Consider the following 25,881-nt stretch of genomic DNA (forward strand, 5'->3'; position numbering starts at 1 on the left):
AGTTCCACCACGAATGAACCAATAATAAATTCGGAGTTGTTTTTTTTCCACCCCGTTTTGATCCTCGTGACACCCCGGGTCATAAACTGGGGATCAAATCCAAGAAAATCGTTACATATTCCATGCATCCCCCAATGTTGATTGCATCACCGCTCTTGCACCTTCTTGCCATGTGATGATCAGAACTACCAAGTTTGGTGAATTTCTGACAAATGGTTAGGAGGAAATAGCGTGACAGACAGAGAGCTGATTATATCTCCCCCGCCACGTTTTTTGTTTTTTCCAAAAAGTGTGCTGATAATAAAAATTAAGGAATGTCCAAATTCCACACCATGCCAAAGAAGCGGGGCAACTTTCGTGCTTTCCATCCAGCACACTCAGATTTGATATATTTTAAACAGGGAAGAATGTATGTGATTGAGGCACGAGATTGAACTTGCAGTAAATAAAGATGGTACATGTGGTACGGTTTGGAAACATCAATCAGAACCAATATCCAAAGGAGAAATGTCGTGCAATTTGTCAAATTGGTCCTTTTGACAAAGTCATCCATGAGGCTTTGGTTCCAAATGTATACGAGTCGTCATGAGAACTTTTATTTCAATACATCTTTATAAAAACATGAAACGATTGACATTTGGAAAGTTGTGAGAAAGTTTGCATTAAGGCATTATTGTTTTAAATAACAAAAGCAAAAGCATTCAGCTCCGCGCTGCAAAACCGAGCTTATGAATAGTGCCAAGTCATTCAGCTCTCAAAGGACGATCCGCCCTTATTCCGGCGACTCAGTGGAAAGGTAGATTTGCTCTGTGGTTGCGCCATCTTTTTAGCCAGGAACACGAACGGCTCGAGCAGTGTAAGCCTATCAGACACGGTCACCTCAAAAAGACGTGCCTTCTCGGTTTTGGCCCACGCCTGTGCAGTGTCTAGCTCGACCTGCCGTCGATCTGCCAGGTCTCTCTTGTTACCGAGAACAACGATGGTCACCTATGGATAAAGTAGAGAACATAAGGTATTGCTAGAGTCTGTCAACAAACAGGTAAACCACAAAATGGCATTATTACCCTCGCGAAGCGCGGGGTTATGTGTGCCGTGTCTGCATTTTTAAAATTCTTTTTCTCGGCAACCGTTGGTCCGATTGACACGAAATTTTACCATTGGAGCGCCTCCGCATGTAGGAATTTTTTATTCATAATTATGACGTCATAGGTCACGGTGTACAGACGCCATCTTGGAAAAAGGTTACACCTCAATATCTCCCAAACCGCTAAATGGAAAAAATGGAAACATGGCTCATTGTCAATTACTACATTTGGGGAATAAGATATGTTAATGATGATGTCATCGGTGCCTTCGTTATGACGTATTAATACGACAAATACAACTTATCCATCCGATCATTAAAAAAAAATTCAGCAACTGTTGGTCTGATGGACACTAAATTTTCACCATAGGAGCGCCCCTCCTTTTGAATATTTTAATGATAATCATGACGTCATCGGTCATGTGTTACAGGCGCCATCTTGGAAAAACTGAAAAATGTCGCACCTCTATATCTGCAAAACTGATCCATGGAAAAAATTGAAACGTGGCTCATTGTAAATAACTCTACGGGGAATAGGTGTTGTTAACGATGACGTCATTGGTGCCATAATTATGACGTCATAATTTGACAGGGACAACGCTTAGTCTGATCAGTTTGAAATTTATTGAGCATGATCTGTGCAATTATATTAGAGAATATAAATTTATGACGGCATCGCTCACGTGGTCTGGCAGCCATATTGGGGGAAAAAAACAAAAAACGTTCAAAAACAGAAGAGTTGGCTCACACCAAGTTGACTGCGCAGGGTAAGTATTCTATGAATACCATCTAGTTTATCCTCTGTTTTTGGCTTGTATTTATCGGGAAAGTAAATAAACAGGCTTATGATGGTTTGGAGGATAGAAGGTGGAGGATGATTTAGGTCCCGGTACGATTTCCTTTTCCCCCCAATATACTGTATAGAGTTACAATTACAACCTGATTTGTTGGCCGATGCATCGCTAACATCCTACTCCCTGAGAAATATCACAATGGTCAAGTTCTTGGTGAAACTTGAGTATTCAATTAATATCAAGTGCACAGGATAAATAAATGAAACATGAAAATAAATCACAATTTAATTTAATTATATTAATGAATAGGACTATAAATAATTAATTGACATAGTCGTGGCCAAAGATATTGACACCCTTGCACTTTTTTCAAATAATACACCATTTCTTCCAGTAAATTGTTTAAATTAAAAAATCTTTTGGTGTCCACGTACGTATTTCTTTGGTTTGCAATGGAACAAAACAAAAAAAGCTGAAAAAATTACTAAATCTTGGCTTATTCCACACACAAATCCTAAAATGTCTGCCCTGCCCTGTCTTCTAGCAACCATTGAAATTGGTTTAAAATACCCTGAGTCAGTGCAGTATACTGTTTATTCTACCAGGTGAGGGCCAGTGGTGGTGAGGTGCCCCCATATGTTTGCATAACATCCTCTAATTCTTCCAAAAATGTTCTTCCTCTCCTCATCTAAGTTTACTTGTGGTGCGTAAGGTGACACTGCATTCATCACCTTTTCTCCTACTATCAGCTTCAATTTCATGTTTCCAGTGCTGCATCTCGACACTTCCGAAATTTTCTGTATAAACCTTTCTCCAACAAGCACACCAACTCCCCCTTCAGCCTTCTTTCCCTCCTGAACAAAATAACGTGTACCTTTCCTGTCCCGTGCCAATTGTCCTTGCCTCTTCACCTCTCCAGGTGAAATCAGGTTAAAATCAGGTGAAGGTTTCACCTGATTTAAATATTATTATTTTTAAAATTTCATATGTTTAAATATTATTTAAATATGTTTAACCTTTCCCCTTCAGTGTTTTATTCAGTGGTATATTACAACACGCTGTTTTTCTTCCTATTTAAAAGGCTTTTCTCAATTTCCTCTCCAACTCATTCCACTTCAAAAAAAAGAAATTCAATATCTTATACGTCTCCCTCACTACATGTAGCAAGGGCATTTTATGAGATATTTCACAAATCTGTTAACTAAATTGTTACCAAAAAATTTCTTCACCAATATGTTTGTAGAGGTGTGTAATAACATGTGTTAAAATGTTGAAGTTCAACTCCCGTGGGAAACCCAGAAAAAAAGCTGTTGAATTCGGGTACCGAAAAATTATTTTCGAGAATTTTTATTTTTTTAAATCGGCCCTTAAGTAACTTATGAGGGGTCAAATAAGGGTTTTTCATGATTCTGAGTTGATTGTTAACATTTATATTTTCACTTTTACATTTACACACAAAGTAGCTTTTATTTCACATACATATATAATACTCAAGAGTTATTTCTCATTCACAATGTCAGAAGTTTCAACAGTCATTGTCTATGTCTTCTTCAGACTCAACAACATCATGACTGCAGTTTCTGCATGTAATGCCATTACAGACTCCACAGGCCGAGATGCACGTGACCCCATTCTTCTTGCAGCTGCATCGCCGGTTGCTGCAATCTCCAAGATAAGACTTCAGCAGGTGGAAACCACCCAACCTTGGAATGACGGGTAGATTTGCCTGCTTTATTATATTCACAGCCTTCAGCCAAATCGGAAGATCAAAGGTCACTATAGCGACCCCAGCGCGCCGTATGCACTCTTTCAGTGGTGAAGATGGTGTTGAGGTCATTAGGGTCTCCTTCAATAACTGGGAGGAACTCGATCTGTGTGCTCTGCTTTGCATCATTAGCATGGATTCTCTTCATCCAGCCATTCCAGTTGGAGTGTGGGAACTCAGGATCGTTGGCTTTGATCACCCACCCCGCTGCCCAGAGTGTGTCACCTGGAGTGAGGAGTGGCTGATCATGAGCCAGGGAGGAGGAAAGCTCAGCGAGGGGGAGAAACATGATCGCGTTCGTTCCTATCTGTTTCCTGTTCGTAAATGGAATAATCTTTACTTCAGTTCCTCTCAGGATGACCAAGTTCCCTGCGCATCGTAAGAGCATGACCAAGGGTTGGCGTCAGGAAGGGCATCCGGCCATAAAAACATTGCCTCAAACAGGGAACCATGATTGTCATGGGGCCCGCAAGGCTAACCCCTGCTCTAGCGGGGAAAATGGCCTTAAAACGATCATTCATTCATTATTCAGTTCCTCTCAGGATCTTAGCTTTGTCGAGTGCCTTCAACTTCACCCGGGGGAAAGCTGCTGTTGTCTGTGGATCTGGCAAAGGTGGTGCCGGAGAGGTGACTTCGATCCAACCCATTGAGTGAAAGGGAGTGTTTCCGTGAATAGAGACAATGTTTAAATCTATATTGTCTCCAACAAACTGAGTGACTGCATTGTTTGTTTCCCCAACCTCCATAAAGACCACCTGATCATTACTTGACAATTCACTTTCACTGGCTGGCACTTTGGCTGTCATCACTGATTGATCCTCAAGCGCAGCATCAACCGCAACCTCATCATTGATCTGTTCATCGGTTTCCTCCACAATGGTGTCAAGAGTGCCAGAAGTATCTGGAACATCATCTCCACTCCTACTATTAAGGAAGCAGTATTTGTAGTTTTGTGTCTCCGTGTAAGACTCAGTGTATCCCAGCCGGTGGAACTTGTTGAGCATCCATTTTGACCCAAATCTATGATCAAGTTGTATGGCAAGCCCCATTTGGTGTGGCAATACTCCAGACCGAGGTCGACAGGCCTTAATAAAATTCTGCCCCCAAACGGCAACTCTTTCGTCTGTCTTGACAATCGGTCTCAAGAACATCTGAAGGCTTGCAGGAACAAGTGTCAGCTGACTATCGATGTCAGTCATACTGTGTGTGGTGGGGTATGACTTTGGACCTAAATCAATCAAGGCAATATCATTGGATATGAACTTGAGTGCCGTCTTTATGATCTGAGTCTTCTCATCTCCATGGTCAAGATTAGCATGATGCTCTCGCAGAATATTGTCGGTGCCATCTTTGAGACAGAGTACATCTGCCCTTCTTTCCTGTGTTGTGAAATACAAGGTGTCTTCGTATTTCTCTAGAAGTTTTATCTTTAGCCAATGCTTTGAATAAGAAAGGCTCTTCTCTGGTGACTGATCAAACTCCTGCAGCTTTTCATGGACTTGGTCCATGTTCATTACCCCATGCTCTAATTCTGAGTCTAACCATTCGCAGAATTAAATAAAAACTGCCTCTCGCTCCTCATCAATACTCCTCTGTCCTCTCTTCCTTTTTCCTTCCTCATCAGTCTTGGACAAACTGTCACCTCTCGCAAACATAAGTTTGCATCGCAAATGGTACAGTGTTTCTTCTGCTACCAAGTCGTTGATCCCTTCCAGGCGTCCAGTGACTTCAGTGCCCCAGTCATCCCCGCGACTCCGTGCTGTCTTCAGCAAGCTTGCCTTCAGTGTATCTGCAGTCAAATTATCTGGCACTCTGTATTTCTTTCTAGCTTGTGCTGGATTATTTTTGTAGAGCTGGGCTGGTTGGTTGCAAAGAATGCATACATCCTTATACAGGAGGTCAACTGACTGTGATCTTCTAGAACTGCAGCCAGTTGATGAACTGACCTCACAAGAAGTGCGTCTTCTCTTCAACTTTGATGACTCTTTCTCTGCCTTTGATGCTTGAGCTGACTTCTTGGTGGTTGCAACAAAGTTGTTGTACAGATCATTTTTACACTTCTGGTGGTACCTCAGTTTTCCTTCCTTTTGAGCCTCCTTCATACGTTCCACAACAGTAACATTTTCGACAGTTTCTGCTTGTTTCAATAAAGTTGAGTATCCATTTGGAGTTGCCTGTATGAGCCTTTCAGCTGGTGTATCCGAGCGTGCACAGATGAAGCAATTGAGCACAGGTGGAGTAACGTCTTCATCCATATTGCTAGACTCCATGTCCTGCAAAGTAGAAAATGAGATATATTTAGAAATTATTTTTCCACAAAGGAGTGTCTGTGGTGAAATATAAATGTTAACAATCAACTCAGAATCATGAAAAACCCTTATTTGACCCCTCATAAGTTACTTAAGGGCCGATTAAAAAAAATAAAAATTCTCGAAAATAATTTTTCGGTCCCCGAATTCAACAGCTTTTTTTCTGGGTTTCCCACGGGAGTTGACCTTCAACATTTTAACACATGTTATTACACACCTTTACAAACATATTGGTGAAGAAATTTTTTGGTAACAATTTAGTTAACAGATTTTCATATGTTTCCCTTACTAATGGTCTAAATTCACATTCATTCCACCCCTCCTCCATCGTTCTGAATCGGATTGCTAACTTGAAAATCACAACAAACCCAAGTTGTTATCAATGTTCGTCTTTCATTAATCATCCACTTTCTAAACTCCCCTCTTGCCCCTCCCATCCAAATCCCCCCCCTTGCCCCTCCACACCTGAACTCCCCCCTTGCCCTTCCCCTCCTAAACTCCCCCCTTGCCCCTCCCCTCCAAATCCTCCCCCTTGCCCCTCCACTCCTGAACTCCCCCCTTGCCCCTCCCCTCCTAAACTCCCCCCTTGCCCCTCCCCTCCAAATCCCCCCCCCTTGCCCCTACACTCCTAAACTCCCCCCTTGCCCCTCAACTTCTAAACTTCCCCCTTGCCCCTTACCTCCTAAACTCCCCCCTTGCTCCTCCCCTCCTAAACTCCCCCCTCACTCCTCCACTTCAAAACTCCCCCCCAACCCCTCCCATTCAAATCTCCCCCCATACCATTCCTCTCCAATTCTCCCTCCTCCCCCCTCCTCCTCAAAGCTGCCTCCTCCCCACTTCGTCTCCCTTCTATCTCATACCTCCAACCCCCCCAACCTTCTACTTTCCTCTGCCCCCCCTCAAACAACCCCTCACTGTGCCTCATCCCTTCACCATCAAACTTTTCATCCTCCTCATCCTTCCCTTTCTTGGAACTCTTCTGCAATCTCTGACACACTATCAACTGCTCTCCCTACCTCCCCCTCTCATCCTTCATCTTACCCTACTCCTCCCCTCCCCTGTCCTGTACCCGATGCTCCCCCTCTCTCTTCATTAACGGTATGGACCTCAAACATCCGGGGCCTTCGCTCAAACCTGACTGATCTCTCCATACAGGTTGCTTCTGACAATCCAGACTTGATTTGCTTAACAGAGACTTTCCTCCTTCAAGATGTCTCCGATTCCTTAATATCTCTTCCTGGTTACTCCCTCCTCCGGTATGATAGACCTGAGCCTCGGCCTGGTGGTGGGGTGGCTATCTTTATCAAAAACTCTCTTCCTCACTCTCCTTGCACTGCCCTCTCTCCTCCTCACCCCCAGGAGTACCTCTGGCTACGGCTTCCTCTCCGCTCCCACTTTTTGTTCATATGTGTTCTGTACCGTCCCCCAAACAGTGATGACTCCATCTACATTTCACTGTCTGACAACATGGACCAACTTCTATCCACTCATCCCAACTCTCTCTTCCTCATATGTGGTGACTTCAACTGTCATCATGCCACCTGGTTGGGTGTGGGTTCCTCTCTCACCAGTCATGGCACCTCAGCAAAGGACTTCTGTGACTCACTGGGATTGACACAATCTGTCAATTTCCCGACCCGGATCTCAGCCAATGGAGTATCTTCTCTTCTAGACTTGGTAATGACAAACTTCCCTGCTAATGTCTGCTGCTCTTCCTCTGCTCCAATCGGTTCTTCTGATCATGTGCTTGTCAAAGTGGACATCTCTCTGGCCATTCTCAGAGAGCCTCCTCAGCGTCGACGAGTCTGGCATTTCACTCAGGCCGACTGGAACGGTCTTCAAGCAGCCATCAATCGTCTGGATTGGTCTCCCATCTCCACTGCCTCTGACATCAATTCTTCCTGGGAATTTTTCCAAAGCAAACTGATCTCTCTCATGCACAGATTTATCCCATCTCGCCTTCAGTTGTCTTACCCTTCCTCCCGTCCATGGTACACTGAATCTTGTGGTGAGGCAGTTGCCCTGAAACAACTTGCCTTTGCCTCTTGGAAGGCTAATCCAACTGAAGGCAATCTCAGTTCCTTCCACCAAGCTCGGAACAAGTGTGTGTCTACCCTCAGGAGTGCCAGGAAGCACTATCTCACCTCACTCAAGAATGAACTCTCAAACCTGTCTCCTTCCTCCAAATCCTGGTGGCGTCTGGTCAAATCCGTTTCTGGTGTGTGTTCCCCCTCCATCCCCTCCCTTACCTCAAATGGCCACACAGTTGACATCGCACGTGACAAAGCCGAATGCCTCAACTCTGTGTTTGCCTCAAAATCCTTAGTCCCAAACCCATCTCTCTCTGTTCCCACCTTTCCCAGTCGAACCCAACTGCTCCTGGACTCTGTGTCCTTCTCTCCTGACAAGGTGGAGGAGTTTTTGTCAAACCTCGACTCTGATTCTGCAACTGGACCAGACGGCATCAGCCCACGGGTCCTAAAATCCTGCTCTGCCGCTCTATCTCACCCTCTCTCTGTTCTTTTCACCCTATCTTTTGCTCAAGGTCATCTGCCAGCATCCTGGAAATCAGCAAACATTACCGCTTTACACAGAAAAGGTGCAAAAACAGATCCTTGCAACTACAGACCAATCAGCCTGCTCCCAATTATCAGCAAAGTCATGGAATCCATCATTGCTTCGGATATGAAATCTTTCCTCTTCTCCAATGGCTTGATCTCTGATCATCAATTTGGTTTCAGACCAGGTCACTCTACTCTGGACATGCTGCTTCTGCTGTCTCAACAATGGATGGAGGTCTTCAATGCCAAACAGGAAATCAGAGCTGTCTCCCTTGACATATCACATGCCTTCGATACGGTCTGGCACCCAGCTCTGCTCACCAAACTCTCCTCCTATGGTATCCATGGAAATCTCCATGCATGGCTTGCGGACTTCCTCTCTGGTCGTAGTCAACGTGTGGCCCTGAATGGATTTCTCTCATCTCCCCTTCCTGTTCAGGCTGGAGTTCCCCAAGGCAGTGTGCTGGGCCCTGTGCTTTTTCTGGTCTTTATCAATGATCTCTCCGACTCTGGAAAATCCTCTCTACCTCTTTGCTGATGACTCCACTCTCTGCCGCTCCATTCCTCTTCCCTCAGATCGGCAGTCTGCAGCCTCCTCACTCTCTGAAGACCTGGACAAAATCACAGACTGGTCAAACAAGTGGAACATGTCTTTCAATCCTGACAAATCTCACACTCTTACTATGTCTCTCCGAAAAGATCGACTGGACAACCCTCCCATCTACTTTCTCAACAATCGTCTCCAAGAAGTTCTGTCGCTCAAGCTTTTGGGTCTCACTATCTGCCATGATCTTTCTTGGGAAAACCACATTTCCAAGCTGGCCTCCAAAGCCAGTCGCCGACTGGGCATCCTCCGTCGTGCGAAGTCCTTCCTAGGCACACCTGAGGTCCTCACCACATACAAGGCTTTCATCCGCAGCTCAATGGAATACTGTTCTCCCCTATGGGCCGGTGCTCCTGCCTCACACCTGGCTCGGCTTCACGCTGTTGAATCCAAAGCTTTTAGAATCATTGGAATCTCCCGCGATGAAGCTATCTCTGAGGGCCTTTCACTCACTCACCGCAGGCAGGTAGGTGGTCTTTCTGTCTTCTACCGACTCCTCTCCGGCCTTGCTCCCCAAGCTCTCTCTGTGCTCTGTCCCCCAAATATTCCTACAGGTCGCACAAGATCTGCCAGCAACCCTCTGATGGTTAAACTGCCGAAATCTCGGCTCTCTGCTCACCTTCACTCTTTCATTCCTCTTTTCTCCCACCTCTGGAACAAATTCCCACACTCCCTTCAATCCCACTCCTCCCTCCAGGTCTTTAAAACAGCTGTTCACCACCATCTCTTATCTTCCCCCATCCAAAACCTTGATCTTTTCTACCCCCACTAATTCACCCCAGATCCACCTTGCTTGAAATTCCAACTTCTTTCCTGGAAGTCCTAGCAGTGTCCATATGTTTTATACCTCTCCCACCCCCCCCCCCCCTTCCCATGCCTCCCCCCCAAAGCCCTCTCCCTCCCACAGATCTCTCGATGTCTCCATGTCCCTCGGTCCCTGCTCTCAAATGTTGTTTGTGTCCTTCCCCCTCTCTCCCTATCTTGTCTACCGCTCCCGATGTTATTTGTTTTATGTGTCTGTTTGAATTTTCTGTGTGATTAATGTTCGCTCTTTCACGAGCCTCGATCTTGTATACAAAAAAAAAAAAAAAAGGTGATTTGTCTTTGCACCACTCTTCATCAGACACTCCATGCTTCAAACCTTTCCTTACCTCCTTCTTGTCTCGGCTGCGATCAATATCACGTTTCAGTGTCTGCACCCGCTGGAATGACTCAAGACTATCGATGCTGTAAACCAGGAGGAAGGCATCTCCCTGTGCAAGGTAGTGCTTTGGGAATTCCATCCCGGCACGGAGGCCGCGGGTGTCATAGAGACGTAGCTGCTCACGTACACCACGTTCTGTCTCTACGCAGGCAACATAAATGTCTTCAAGTGTCTCGCATGTCTTGGTTCCTGCATGCACAGGATGCATCAGCGGTGGAATTGAGAGAGGACATGTTAGAAATCAGTTTGTGTGCCAGGCATCTGCTAACACGCTCTCAAATGGCACGACAGGCCATGCTATCACACTCACCCACGGCGTGGTTTCCATACAGCAAATGTTCAAGGATAGAGGTTTTACCGACTGAAGCCGAACCACAAACGACCACTTTACAGCTCTTTCCCATTGTTCAGCGAAGCGACCACCTGTCAATGACATATCAATCGAACAAGTATCAATCAAGAAAATGATGCTTATTAAAAGTGTCTTTCAGGAGAAACCAACATAGGGCATTGAGATTTCAATGCCCTATGTTGGTTTTAACTTTTGTAGATAACAATGGACGAAAAGCCAAAGCAATAAATTCAAGTTTAAGATAAAATAAATAAATCGGTGAGGAAAATTAATGGGCCATTGCATCCAGTGTTTGGAATTCTTAATCTGTTTGTGTTAACAGTCTGTTCCGTAGCTGTATATGGTTCAGGTACAACTGCAAGGATATCCAAAGAAGGATATACAAAGAAAGGAGAAGGATATTTGGCCCGCCATGGCTGCATTACATCAACAGCATATTCATCTTTAATATATTACTTTATCGATTCCTGGAGGGTGGAAAAGATTGCGACAGGCACAGGGAAATCACCAGGATGATATATACATGTGATGATGAACTGTATCGTACTCTTTAGAGCCGCCAAAGTAGTTTCCTGGCACAGGTTATGCTGGATGGTTTGCCATCGTCTTCCAAGCAGTCAGGGCAGGAATTGGTAATTTGTCCAGTGCCGGTGATAGCTCACCTACTCTTCACCAAGGAGAATGTGGGATCTTTAACCTCCATCAGCTAATGCTGGCAAACAGGATGGCCTGCTTAATGTACAGTCGAGGCCAAATATATTGGCACCCTTGCACTTTTTTCAAATAATGCACCATTTCTTCCAGAAAATTGTCGAAATTAAAAAGTCTTTTGGTATCCACATATGTATTGATTTTGGTTGCAGTGGAGCAAAACAAAAAAAGCTGAAAAAACTACTGTCAAAAGCTGTTTGAAAAGCAGTTTGTCTGTCAGTTTGTCTGTCAGTTTGTCAGTTTGTGAACAAGATATCTCAAAAAGTTGTGGACGGATTCGGACGAAATTTGGCAGAGAGGTACGAAATGATTGCGGCAGCATGTGACAAGTACGAAATTATTAGATTTTGATGAAGATCCCGATTCGGATAGTGGAATTTTCTTTGATTCTTCACCATTGGGAGATCGGGCCAAAAACTATACATAGCAGGATATGTCAAAAAGTTGGAGGGATTTGGACGAAACTTGGTGGACCGGTTGGGTGTCTGACAAGGACAAATAGATTCGATTTTTGGTGATGTTCTGAATATGGATTCGGATATGAGAATTATTTTAATTTTCAAGTGATTCTTCACCATTGAGATATCGGGTGAAAATGGATATATAACACGATATTTAAAAAAGTTGTGGACGAGTTATGAACAAGCGTTACGCCTAGGTCCCCCCTCGGTGAAGTGATGTGAGTTGACAAAGTGGAAGACGCAAGGCGGCCATCTTGGATTTTGACGTAGCGACCCAATTTTCAATAGCGTTCTCCCTTATGCGTAGATACACCCACACACCAGATTAGAAGTTAGTAGTTCGTTTATTTTTCAAGATATTTCGCTCACAAGGTTCAGACATATATATGGTGGCGGCCATCTTGGATTTTGACGCGGCGACCCAATTTTAAATAGCGTTCTTCCTTATGCCGAGATACACCCACACACCAGATTAGAAGTTGGTACTTCGCTTATTTTTCAAGATATTCCGCTCACAAGGGTCAGACATACATGGCGGCGGCCATCTTGGATTTTGACGTGGGTTGCACCCACACACCAAATTAGAATTCGGTCCTTCGCTTACGCACGCACGTACGCACGCACGGGAAAACCATAGTCCCCCTTTCGCTCCGCGGTGCGACGGGGAACAATAAACTTGGTGGACGAGTTGGTTAGGTGACAATAACAAGCCGATTAGATTTTGGTTCAGGTCCAAATCTAGATCCGACCTATCAGTGCGATACAAAACGTAAACTGTTCACCAGGCGGAGGTATGCCCACTACTGAGTGTCGTTCTAGTTGAGGCAATGTTTTTATGGCCGGATGCCCTTCCTGACGCCAACCCTTTAGTCACCTCTTGCGACGCAGCGATACGGTGTACCTATTCTAAACCGGGGTACACACCGGGATCATTCATCCCAGCAAGCTGGTACTCAATTTGCCGATCTCGGAAGGATGAGAGGCTGAATCAACCCCCCTGGCGTTAATTCAACGATCGACCGGGATTCGAACCCAGGATCCTGGGATCCCAAGCTGGCACCCTCTAATGATAAATTAATGAATAATAATAATAACTGAATTATTTTTAACTCGGTGAAAATCGACCCTGAGTTATTGATGCACCTGAATCAAACATGGCATACTGAGCAGGACACAAAATACATTTTGGGATTTATGGAGATCAACGTTTCATCATTCGGTGATAAAACGTGACCTCGAGGATGAAATTCACATTATCAGCAATACCTATCTCGGAATTTACTTTACCGAGTTAAGCAGTCTTTTTCCTGGTCACGTATGCCCTTTTTCTCAAAAGAGTTCATGAAGTTCATTCCTCTCTAGAAGCACCTTCTCACCCAAGGTCGGTTCATCGAGCCCTGGGCCATGGCACAATAAAAAGATTCCTGTGAGGCATCAGGGCCGAACAGCACAAGCAGTTGGCCGACCCAATGGTCCATGAGGCCTTTTGACAAAAGGTGAGCTTCCCTATGGCCCAAAGACATGGCCCTATGACAAGTGGCACAGGCTGGCTAACAGGTGCAAGGGCCTGCAGCAGGCAAGCTGATAGCGATGACATGGACAAGGGCCTGCAGTAGCAGATGGCGGGTGGGTGCTGGTGTGGGAGGGCCGAAATGGTGGCAGCATATAGGATGGCTGGCACTAGCCCTATACCTATCCTACCTGCCCACTAATCCCTCTATTCTATTGCTAGCTCCTATCCTGCTAGTCTAAGCTATCCCTCCTGGGTCTCCAATCCAATCAAACTAAACTATCCCACAGAAGGAAACCAAGGCACATGATGTGAACTCTAAGTGGCGTGGCCTTTCTTGGCTCGCCGGTGGTGGAGTGGCTGCACGGGGGGGGGGGGGCGTGGGGGGGAGTGGGGGGGGGGGGGAGGGGGGGAATTTTGGAATCACAACAATGTATCCAATCACCATCACCGATCCATACCTCAGCGACCTCCCATTCCTGCTAATTATATCCATGTATCCTACCCCTACTACTTCAAGATACCTATCTAATTCCAATTCAACCCTATCTGCAGGTCTGTTTATTACCACTACCATTCAAGGGAGACCAATTCATGAATTAACCGCTCCGAGTGAGAGACCCCTGCCTTACACCCATCTTAACTCTCTTCTTCTTCACTCTTAGATTGTGGCCCCTTGGTCCTGTTCCTGTCCATTCAGTTGAGAAACTCTTCTGGACTGATTTTGTCTTTACCCTTCAATCCTGCATTATCTAAAACGTCTCCATCAGATCCCCTCTTTGTCACTTCCTGTGTAATGCATAAAGAAGTCCTGTCTGCTCAAGCTGCTCCTCATAATTTCATCTGGATAATTCCTTGGATCATTTGCCGACAACATTGATAAATGATCACCTTCAAGATCTTGCTGTTCATATTACCAGAATAATAAAGCTTTCACTGCCGACTGGACAGATCCAGGATAAGTGTAGCACGACCCTTGTGACTCCACTTTTGAAGAAACCCTCATGGCAAACTACCGGCCCACCTAATCTGCCCTTGATCACAACGTCATGGCGAACTACCGGCCCACCTAATCTGCCCTTGATCACAACGTCATGGCGAACTACCGGCCCACCTAATCTGCCCTTGATCACAACGTCATGGCGAACTACCGGCCCACCTAATCTGCCCTTGATCACAACGTCATGGCGAACTACCGGCCCACCTAATCTGCCCTTGATCACAACGTCATGGCAAACTACCGGCCCACATAATCTGCCCTTGATCACAAAGTCATGGCGAACTACCGGCCCACATAATCTGCCCTTGATCACAAAGTCATGGTGAACTACCGGCCCACATAATCTGCCCTTGATCACAAAGTCATGGCGAACTACCGGCCCACCTAATCTGCCCTTGATCACAACGTCATGGCAAACTACCGGCCCACATAATCTGCCCTTGATCACAATGTCATGTTGAACTACCGGCCCATCTGGTCTGCCCTTGGTCTCTAAGGTTGTTGAGAAAGTGGTGCCAGCTACACTCAACACCTACCTCTGAGGTAGTAACCTGCTTGGGCTATGCAATCTGTGTACAGGTGTGAGCATGATGTTGAAACAATGGGTGCACAATGTCACAATGTGTAATGTTGAGAAGAAACAGGTTGCCCTTCTCATGCCTGTTCATTTATCGGCGGCTTTTGACACCATCAACCATTCCTTATTTCTTCACAGACGTTGCATACCTGCAAGGGAGAGGGCAAGTTGTGCACATACAGGGCATGTCTTCTGCAGAGGTGAACTTTGATCGCAGCATCCTACGAGGCTCAGTTTTGGGACCGTTGCCGTCTACACCCAACTCTGCTCTATTGGGACAAATTGCCCGACATGGTCTTCAAGTGCACGTCTATGCCAATGACACCCATTTGTATATAATGTGCTCCCCAAGATTTCCTGATGAGCGGTGGATGACCAAGAATGTTCTGAAGCTTGACAGGAAAACACAATACGTCATCATTTGTTCTCCACACGAGAAGCAGGCTCTGGACAAATCAAAATAAAGATGGGCGATGCCCTCATTTCTCCCATCTGAAATACACACTACTTAGGTGTAAACTTTGATCAGTCAATGAGCGTGGAAAGACGTGTTACTCGTGTATTCCAATCAGACTGTCATTGCTGTACCAATTGCTAATGTCAGGAGATTGCTCACAAGGAAAGCAGCAGAATGTGTGATTCATTCCTTCATGACATCAAGATGAGATATCTGTCTGTAACAGTCTCCTCACATTGACACTCAATCATGTCAAACCTGAGCAGAATGTCGCAGCAAAGCTCATCACTGGAACAAAGACACGATTACAGAACACCAATCCTCAAGAAGTATCACAGGATCCCTGTTCTTTATCAAGTCTAGTTCGAGTATCCTTACATTTAAGGGATGCACAAACAGACTCCAAAATACCTTCAAGAGATCATCCAAACTCTTTGCCTTCTTCCTGGTCTTCGTTCCTCCGGTGTTGCCCTGCACATACCAGTGTTTCAGATGAAAGGTTACGGAGACAGGTCATACTCTGCCATGGGCTCTCATTTATGGAATTCACTTCCAGACAATCTTTGGACAATCAATTGCTTTGAACAATTCAAGAGAGGACTGAAATTCTTCCATAACCGTACGAAAAACCTCTGTGGCAGATTATATTGGCGCTAAATAAATGCTGTCGATTTATTAGTCCGCTACCGGTGTACACCGGAGGGGACTATAGGTTTGCACTCCGTCCGTCCGTCCGTCAGTCCGTCACGCAAAGAACAGTTTTCCGGACTTTTTTTCTAAACGCTTAAGGCTAACGATTCCAAACTTGGCACATGGTTTCCTCATGATAAGTTACAGGTCAAGTTCGAACTTCACGATGTTTCGATCATTTTTGACAAAGTTATGGCACTTTGAACTTTGGGAATTCTGATAATTCTGATGATCCTTAAATCGGTGACATTTTAAGTTTAAATTTCCTTTAAAAAAGATTTTCTCTGCAATAATTGGACCGATTGAGATCAAATTTTCACCGTAGGGGGGACTCGGTCTGTAGAAGATTTTAATGGTAATTATGACGTCACAAGTCACGTGGTTCGGCCGCCATATTGTTTTTCGTGAAAACACGAAAACCCCTTTTTCTCTGCAACGGCTGAACAGATCGAGGCCAAACTTTGCAGGCAGAATCGCATACCCATGACAAACAAAAAAGTCAGCGAGCGTGACGTCATGCGTCACATGCTTTCAGAGTTATGACGTTTTTAAGCATGAACCTTTAAACCGAGCTCCTCCCTCATTTTTGATCCAATCGAGAAGGAAACTTCACAAATCTGTTCAGCACTAAAATGTCCTTTTGGAATTTGCGATAGGACACGCGGTTTGGCAGATATCGTTAATTAAACGAATATATTATAAAAAATGGATATCTCTTGAATCGCTAGTACCTCAGACCACGAGTTGGTAATTATATAATTCACACAGTGCAATACGTGCAGGCTACTCCACGGAGCGACCTTGCGGGCTTATCAACGAGGCGAGGCGTGACACACATGTGTCTCAGCATACTTCAGATCAAGTTTGAAAACCAGGGCTCATCAACCGTGCATAAATTTGCATATTCAGTCATTTTTGACAAAGTTATGGCACTTTGAACTTTGGTAGGGGACATGTATTGCAGCGCAATACTCAGAATGCTTGTTATTTCTAGGAGTATAGGGCAGCGGCCAGGGGGTTATGTTATTATCCTTGTAACCTAAAACCCTACTAGCTTTAGCTACGGCTGCCTGGTGCTGTGCCGTCTGTGTACCGCCCTCCCCAGTGTCGATTACCATCCCCAGATCCTTCACCTATGTAACACACACAAAGATTGTCCTGTATTATATGTAAGATTGTAGCCCCTATTTTAATTCTTCTTACCCATCCCTAGTACTGAAGGAGCTGGGGCTCCCACGTCGATCGGAAGAATGGACGCGACAAAAAGCTGGAATTCATCCGAGTTGCTTTAATCAAACCAAACACTCAGGCACTCTGAAAAGCCCGTTTATCGGGCAGCAATATATATACATATTATCCCGGAGCGCTTGCCCAGGAAAGGCGAGAGGGGGCGTGGCCCAGCGTCCTGGCTGCGGCCTGGCAAGTTGAGGGCGAGCCTGCCCGGGCGTCCTGGACGAGCCCGGCATGGTGATCGCTCCGCGTCCTTGATAGGTGCAAGGCGATTGTGAAAACCCAGCGGTAGCCGCTACACACGTCCCCCCAGAATCGACTTGCACCGGCAGGGTCAATTTGAGGGGGGTCCTGATGACCCGGCCGAAGCGACCCCTGGCGGGTCGTGGGAGGGGGTCCGGTGTGGTGGTGGGCGGTCGAGTGGGGGGCACCGTGGACGGGGGGCAGCCTCGCCGTGGCGGAAGGGCCACCCGTGGTGGGTGGTCGACGTCCACGTGCGCCGGCTTGAGGCGGTCCACCGCAATCCGGTCCGACCTGCCGCCGATGTCGATGACGAACGACTTGTCGTCCCGTCGCAGCACCCGGAAGGGCCCGTCATACGGCGGCCGGAGTGGCCCCCGATGTGCGTCGTGACGCACAAAAACATACTCCGCTGTGCGAAGTGCTGGGGGGACGTAGGACTGGGGGTCACCGTGGTGGGATGTTGGCACGGGGGCAAACCGTCGGGCGGCCTCCTGGAGGTCCGAGCGCTGGTGAGCTGCGGACCAGGGACTGGTAGCGTCGGGCATGAATTCGCCCGGGACGCGTAGCGCCTGGCCATAGACAAGCTCGGCGGTGGATGCCTGGAGGTCCTCCTTGGGGGCCGTGCGGAGGCCCAAAAGGACCCACGGCAGCCGGTCGGCCAAACCGCCGTCTTGAAGGCCGGCCATGAGCGCGGCCTTCATGGAGCGGTGGAATCGCTCGCACAACCCGTTTGCTTGGGGGTGGTAGGCCGTAGTACGGTGGAGCTTGACCCCCAGGTTGCGGGCGACCGCGCCCCACAGCTCGGAGGTGAACTGTGGTCCGCGGTCTGACGAGATGTCCGCCGGTGCGCCGAAGCGGGCGACCCAGGTGGCGATGAAAGCCTGCGCCACGTCGGCGGTGGTGGTGGAGACGAGGGGAACGGCCTCCGGCCACCTGGTGGTCCTGTCCACCATGGTGAGCAGGTGTGTGAACCCCCGTGACGGGGGGAGGGGGCCCACCAGATCCACGTTGACGTGGTCGAAACGTCGTTCGGGCACGGTGAAAGGTGCCTGCGGGGCCTGGGTGTGTCGGTGGACCTTGGCCCGTTGGCAGGCCGTGCAGGTGCTGGTCCAATCGCGGACGTCCCGACGAAGGCCGTGCCAGACGAATCGCGCTGACACCAGCTTCTGGGAAGCTTTCCGGCCCGGGTGGGAAAGGCCGTGGAGGGAGGCGAAGATGCGGCGTTGCCAGGTGACGGGCACGATGGGGCGAGGCTGGCCTTGGGAGACGTTGCAGAGCAGGACAGTGTCCGCGAAGGGGATGTCGGCCAGGCGGAGGGCCCGTGTCCGCCGCCCGGAGGGCTTGCACCGTGGTTCCGTGGTTTGGTCCGCCGCCATAAGCGCAAAGTCCACGCCCAGGTGGACCGCGTTCGCGCTGGCCCGGGAAAGACAGTCGGCCACAGCGTTGTTTTTGCCGGCGACGTGCCGGATGTCCGTGGTAAACTCCGACACGGCGGAGAGGTGGCGCTGTTGGCGGGCCGCCCACGGCTCCGTGACCTTGGCCATGGCGTATACCAACGGCTTGTGGTCGACGAACGCCGTGAAAGGTCGGCCCTCCAGGAGGTGGCGGAAATTGCGGACGGCCAGGTGTAGACCGAGGAGCTCCCGGTCAAACGTGCTGTATTTGAGCTCGTTCGGCCGGAGCTGCCGGCTGAAAAAAGCGAGTGGCTGCCAAACCCCGTTCACCCATTGCTCATGTACGGCGCCCACCGCGTAGTCGGAGGCATCCGTGGTGAGGGCGATGGGAGCGTTGAGCACCGGGTGAGCGAGCAGTGTTGCGTTGGCGAGGGCCCGCCCGCTTTGAGCTTTGGAAGGCCGCATCCATTGCTGCGGACCAGGCGATGTCGTGCTTGGCCGGCTTGCCCCGGAGGGCTTTGTAGAGGGGCCGCATGAGTTGAGCAGCGCGGGGCACGAAGCGGTGATAAAAATTCACCATTCCCAGGAATTCCTGCAGGGCCTTTATGGTGCGGGGACGCGGGAACGTGGTGATGGCCTCGACCTTGGTTGGCAGCGGCACGGCCCCGTTCTTGGTGATGTGGTGGCCCAAAACATCAACGGCCGTCGTGCCGAAGTGGCATTTGGCCGGGTTGACGATGAGGCCGTGCTCGCTGAGGCGCCCGAACAGTGTTCGGAGGTGGAGGAGGTGCTCGGCCCGGGACGTGCTGGCGACGAGGATGTCGTCCAGGTAAACGAAAAGGAACGGCAGGTCACGCAGCACGCCGTCCATCAAGCGCTGGAACGCCTGAGCCGCGTTCTTGAGACCAAACGGCATCCGCAAGAATTCGAATAAGCCGAACGGCGTGATGACTGCCGTTTTAGGGACGTCGGCCGCCCTGACAGGTACCTGGTGATATCCCCGTATGAGATCAATTTTCGAAAAAATGACCCGTCCCGCCAGACGGGCGGAGAAGTCTTGGATATGCGGGATCGGGTACCTGTCGGGGGTGGTAGCGTCATTGAGACGGCGGTAGTCACCACACGGGCGCCATCCACCCCCCGGCTTTGGCACGATGTGCAGTGGCGAGGCCCACGCGCTATCGGAGCGCCGCACGATGCCGAGGTGCTCCAACGCGTCGAATTCGGCCTTCGCCACGGCGAGCTTGGCTGGGTCGAGGCGGCGGGCTCTGGCGTAGACCGGCGGGCCCGTGGTTGGTATGTGGTGCTCGATCCCATGCCGTACTGCGACGGCCGAAAACGTCGGCCGCGTGAGGGCCGGGAACTCCGTGAGCAGGCGAGCAAACTCGTTCGCCGCCGGGACGGCGCATGCCAGCTCGGTCGGCGCGGAGCTGCTCAATGTGCATACCAGGGAGCTGAAGGTTTCGGCGTTGATTAAACGACGCCGTTGGACATCCACCAGCAGTCCGTGTGCGCAGAGGAAGTCGGCGCCTAGCAGAGCCATGGGCACGTTTGCGGTTACAAACGTCCAAGCAAAGCGTTGGCCGCCGAAGCAGAGGGTGACGTTGCGCGGGCCGAAGGTGCGGATGGTCGATCCGTTGGCCGCAACCAAGGAGGGGCCGCAAACCGCGGATTGCCTGTCCTGGTCAGAGGCGGGTATGACGCTCAGTTGGGCGCCGGTGTCGCACAGGAAGCGCCGTCCGGACGCTTTATCCGTGATGAACAGTAAGTTGCCCGTGTGGCCGGCGCTCATGGCTGGTAATGAACGCCGGCCCGGCCGTTTCCCGGCCTGCCGAAGGTGCACGGGGGTCGGCATGTCCGGGACTTCTGTCCGAACCTGGCATGATAGTAACACCACGCTTGGTCAGGTGGAGGCCCCGGTCGTCGTGCTGGAGGTGGTCGGCTCGGTGTAGCGGCCGCCAATTGCGTCGGCAGTTCGGTCGTCGACCGTGCCGGGTGCTCGGGCGCCATGGGTGTTGCGTCGGACGGCGGTGGGTCCCATGTCGCCGCTGCGATGCGCTGTCCTGCGGCGGAGATCTTGTCGGCTTCTCTGGCAAGGGCCCGGGGATCTGTGATCGTCGTGCTTGCCAGGGCGAGGCGTACCGGGTTAGGCAGCTGACGGAGGAACAGCTCCCGGAACAGGAATGCCGGAGAGTGCTCGCCGAGCAGTGAAAGCATGTAGTCCATTCGCTCGGAAGGGCGCGTGTCGCCGAGCTCGGGCAGGTCGAGCAGGCGCCGTGCGCGTTCCGCCGATGGGAGGGCGAAAGCGTCGAGGAGAAGCTTCTTAATCGCACCGTATTTGTCAGCGGCTGGCGGGCTCTCGAGGAGGCTCAGGGCGCGGGCCGCGGTGGCCGAACCGAGCGCGGCTACCACATGGTGGAAGCGGGTGTCGTCGGCCGTGATGCCTCGCAGGGCGAACAGGGAATCCGCCTGTGCGAACCAAACCGCCGCGTGAGCCTCCCAGAAGGTAGGCAGTTTAAGGGCGACTGCCGTGTCCATGTCGGTAGGTCACCAATGAAGGAGCTGGGGCTCCCACGTCGATCGGAAGAATGGACGCGACAAAAAGCTGGAATTCATCCGAGTTGCTTTAATCAAACCAAACACTCAGGCACTCTGAAAAGCCCGTTTATCGGGCAGCAATATATATACATATTATCCCGGAGCGCTTGCCCAGGAAAGGCGAGGGGGCGTGGCCCAGCGTCCTGGCTGCGGCCTGGCAAGTTGAGGGCGAGCCTGCCCGGGCATGCCCGGGCGTCTCGACCGAGGCCTGGCAAGTTGAGCGCGGGCCTGCCCGGGCGTCCTGGACGAGCCCGGCATGGTGATCGCTCCGCGTCCTTGATAGGTGCAAGGCGATTGTGAAAACCCAGCGGTAGCCGCTACAGTACCTTACATTTCCTAACGTAAACTACATCTGCCAATCTTTTGCCCAATCTATGAAAGTTTCTAGACTTTCCTCTCTGCTATCCATCTTACCTCCAATTTGCAGACCAAGAAAGCCGACTCTAAACCCCACTGTCCAAATCAATGATCCATATTTTATGACCACAATTTTATGACCACTTCCACAAGTTGGTGCCATACGGTGCACATCTACATACAAATGGCGTGCCAATTTCCTCATTCACCCAATCAGAAACCACTTCACAGGACTCCAATAAGTTTGTTAAACAAAACCTCCCTTTTGTAAATCCATGCCGACTGCCTTTAATTAATTTGAATTTATTTAAATGGTTCCCCATCTGATCCCAAATTAGTAATTGATGTCTCTAACAGTTTCCCCTTAAAATGAAGTCAAACTGTTCATGTTCAACATTTGGATCTCTGACGTTTCCAACAATAAAATGTAAAAGGTGTTTGGAGTACGTGTTGGTACTGGGACCAGAGTACGTATACCCTGCGGGTATTTGAACCAGAGTACGTATACCATGCGGGTATTTGAACCAGAGTATGTGCCAATTGGGTATTTGAACAGAGCACGTACCGATCGATATTTGAAGGGTACATACCGATCGGGTATTTGAACAGGGCACATACCGATCAGGTATTTGAACAGGGCACATACTGATCGGGTATTTGGACAGAGCACATCCTGATCGGGTATTTGAACAGGGTACATACCAATCGGGTATTTGAACAGGCAGGGCACATACTGATCGGGTATTTGGACAGGGCACATACCGATCGGGTATTTGAACAGGGTACATACCAATCGGGTATTTGAACAGGCAGGGCACATACTGATTGGGTATTTGAACAGGCCTCGTACTAATCTGGTATTTGAACAGGGCACATACTGATCGGGTATTTGAACAGGGGACGTAATGATCAGGTATTTGAACAGGGCAGGTAGCAATCGGGTATTTGAACAGGGCGCATTGCAATCGGGTATTTGAACAGAGCACTGGCGATCGGGTATTTGATTTTGAAGATCACGTACCGATCGGGTATTTGATTTTGAAGTTCACGTACCGATCGGGTATTTGATTTAGAAGATCACGTACCGATCGGGTATTTGATTTTGAAGATCATGCTCCGATAGGGAATTTGATTTTTAAGATCCTGTTCCGATCAGGTATTTGAAGAGTACGTACCGATCGGGTATTTGAAGAGTACGTACTGATCGGGTATTTGAAGCAGAGCACATGCCGATCGGGTATTTGATTTTGAAGAGTACATGCCGATCGAGTATTTGATTTTGAAGAGTACATACCGATCGGGTATTTCAAGCAGAGTACGTACCGATCGGATATTTGAAGCAGAGTACGTACTGATCAGGTATTTGAACAGAGCACATGCCGATCGGGTATTTGATTTTGAAGAGTACATGCCGATCGGGTATTTCAAGCAGAGTACGTACCGATCGGATATTTGAAGCAGAGTACGTACTGATCAGGTATTTGAACAGAGCACATGCCGATCGGGTATTTGATTTTGAAGAGAACATACCGATCGGGTATTTGAAGCAGAGTACGTACCGATCGGGTATTTGAAGCAGAGTACGTACCGATCGGGTATTTGAAGCAGAGTACGTACCGATCGGGTATTTGAAGCTGTGTACGTACCGATCGGGTATTTGAAGCAGAGTACGTACCGATCGGGTATTTGAAGCTGTGTACGTACCGATCGGGTATTTGAAGCAGAGTACGTACCGATCGGGTATTTGAAGCTGTGTACGTACCGATCGGGTATTTGAAGCTGTGTACGTACCGATCGGGTATTTGAAGCAGAGTACGTACCGATCGGGTATTTGAAGCAGAGTACGTACCGATCGGGTATTTGAAGCAGAGTACGTACCGATCGGGTATTTGAAGCTGTGTACGTACCGATCGGGTATTTGAAGCAGAGTACGTAACGATCGGGTATTTGAAGCAGAGTACGTAACGATCGGGTATTTGAAGCAGAGTACGTACCGATCGGGTATTTGAAGCAGAGTACGTACCGATCGGGTATTTGAAGCAGAGTACGTACCGATCGGGTATTTGAAGCAGAGTACGTACCGATCGGGTATTTGAAGGAGAGTACGTACCGATCGGGTATTTGAAGGAGAGTACGTACCGATCGGGTATTTGAAGGAGAGTACGTACCGATCGGGTATTTGAAGCAGAGTACGTTCAGATCGGGTATTTGAACAGAGTACGTACAGATCGGTACCTACAGATCGGGTATTTGAACAGAATACGTATAGATCAAATATTTGAACAAAGTACATACCAATCGGTTATTTGAACCGGAGATCTTTGTAACTCCTGCGCATCCACGTATTTGAAAGGATATTCCGATAAACGGGACTACAGTACAGCCAGTTATCAATAAAACAGACCTGTAAAAAAAAAAAAAAGAACTTCCTTAACTTAATGACGTATTGCTATTAGACGCTATTTTGTTATTGTAATAGCATTTACAATATCAATATTGTAATTGCATTTACACTAATATACCAAAATGTATTACAAATTTCACTTTTTAAGTATTACTCACGGAAACGTCGAAACGATTGCACGCTGATAAACCTTGCTGTGGGGATCTTTGTTTATACACCTCCTAATATTCACGATAAAATTCTGCTGTGCATATAAAAATTAACGACTCAAAAGGTATTTCTTTTGTTATGTTAAATAATTACAACACATTTATTTCACTAACTGAATGTTTGTAATTCTCCTATTTTGTACAATATAGGGCCATTTGGCCAAGTAAACAGCGCATTTAGAAATACACCTCTCAAATATTCCTATTCTCGCTTTATTTATTGTTTCGTAGTCTCTTTAAGAAGAGTCAACCTAGATCATTTACCAATGTAATAAATAACGATAAAATTATTTAATTGTTATATTGTACAAGTAATCGATTATTGTAATAATTGTCCCCAAACAGGCATTTCCAAAATTCTCATGGCATTTGCACGATGTGCAATGGAGTATTGGTCTCCATTGCAGGCCGGTGTTTTCGTCTATGGGCTGGCCAGAAATAACTCTACTCAGGTCATAGATTCTCCAGACACAACTTCCTGTCGCCGTCTTCATTGAGTCAGTCAGCACAATACAGTGCGTAACAATGCGCATGCGCAACAGCACATGGCAACACCATCACCCATGGATACGGAGGTGGACACATAAATAAATTAGACGCAAGAGGCGCAAGAAGACGCAATTCGGCCTATCATGCCTGCTCCACATCAACACCAGACCAATTTTATTAATTAAAACGACGCAATTTAATTGGGGGAATGAGGGGAGGAATAGGGATGAGACAATGAGGAACAGTGGAACACCCAGGAATATCCGAAGGGTGTCAAAATTTAAAAAAAAAAATAGGGGAAAATGCTCATGGGCTCACCTGATAGAACCAGAGAATTACTGGGTGATGTGGATGATGCACAAAATATGTAACGGAGAAGAAAGTAAATACATATTTTGGGGAGTAAACGCACAATAGTCCCCCTTAGACCATGATTTTTAATGCTGTGAACAAACTTTGGAAAATCACGGGTGATGAAAGTTGTGGTCAAGTTGTCTCAACATCGTGTGTGTAGTTTCGGAGAAGAGAGCAAATACCTATTGTGGGGGGTCAAAAACCCCCGTGAACCCCAATAATGAGCGCAGACTTTGATACGGTCAATAAACTTTCGGTTGGCATCAGATATGAAGCTTATTGCCAAGTTTCAACATTGTGTGTGTAGTTTTGGAGAAGAGAGCAAATACATATTTTGGGGATCAACCCCTCCCCCCCCCCCCCCCCCACCCCACCCCATCCCTCTCGTGAACCCCTACAATGAGCGCAGATTTTGATTCGGTCAATACCCCTTCGTTTGGCATCAGATATGAAGCTTGTTGCCAAGTTTCAACATTGTGTGTGTAGTTTTGGAGAAGAGAGCAAATACCTATATTGGGGTCAAC

General features: G+C 48.1%; 1 protein-coding gene across 4 annotated transcripts; it reads right to left on the bottom strand.

Annotated features, from left to right (window-relative positions):
* Positions 1-572: 572 nt before the first annotated feature.
* On the bottom strand, positions 573-24,535 carry LOC137431390 (NF-kappa-B inhibitor-interacting Ras-like protein 2). Of its 4 annotated transcripts, none has more exons than XM_078781974.1 (5): positions 24,464-24,498; positions 15,801-15,860; positions 10,632-10,744; positions 10,269-10,510; positions 573-987 (listed from the first exon to the last, which is right to left on the bottom strand). In XM_078781974.1, exons 3-5 carry the CDS (start codon positions 10,723-10,725, stop codon positions 748-750), a joined length of 576 nt encoding a protein of 191 aa, XP_078638100.1. In that variant the 5' UTR covers positions 10,726-10,744; positions 15,801-15,860; positions 24,464-24,498; the 3' UTR covers positions 573-747. The 4 variants fall into 4 exon arrangements, with proteins under 4 accessions (XP_078638100.1, XP_067978769.1, XP_067978770.1 ...); XM_068122668.2 differs by lacking the exon at positions 24,464-24,498 and adding an exon at positions 24,197-24,355; XM_068122669.2 differs by lacking the exon at positions 15,801-15,860 and having other exon boundaries at positions 24,464-24,535.
* Between the last annotated feature and the right edge of the window lie 1,346 nt (positions 24,536-25,881).

This window comes from Myxine glutinosa, chromosome 7, assembly GCF_964187855.1.
Source record: "Myxine glutinosa chromosome 7, kmMyxGlut1.1, whole genome shotgun sequence".
NCBI lineage: Eukaryota > Metazoa > Chordata > Myxini > Myxiniformes > Myxinidae > Myxine > Myxine glutinosa.

What these genes read in the sequence shown, in the direction of transcription:
- LOC137431390 (XM_068122669.2), bottom strand. Translation starts at nt 10,725, where the DNA reads ATGGGAAAGAGCTGTAAAGTGGTCGTTTGTGGTTCGGCTTCAGTCGGT. An exon ending in GTATGGAAACCACGCCGTGG is followed by an intron (nt 10,511 to 10,631) that starts GTGAGTGTGATA and finishes CTGTGCATGCAG; the next exon opens with GAACCAAGACATGCGAGACA. An exon ending in GCAGCCGAGACAAGAAGGAG is followed by an intron (nt 988 to 10,268) that starts GTAAGGAAAGGT and finishes CTTTATCCATAG; the next exon opens with GTGACCATCGTTGTTCTCGG.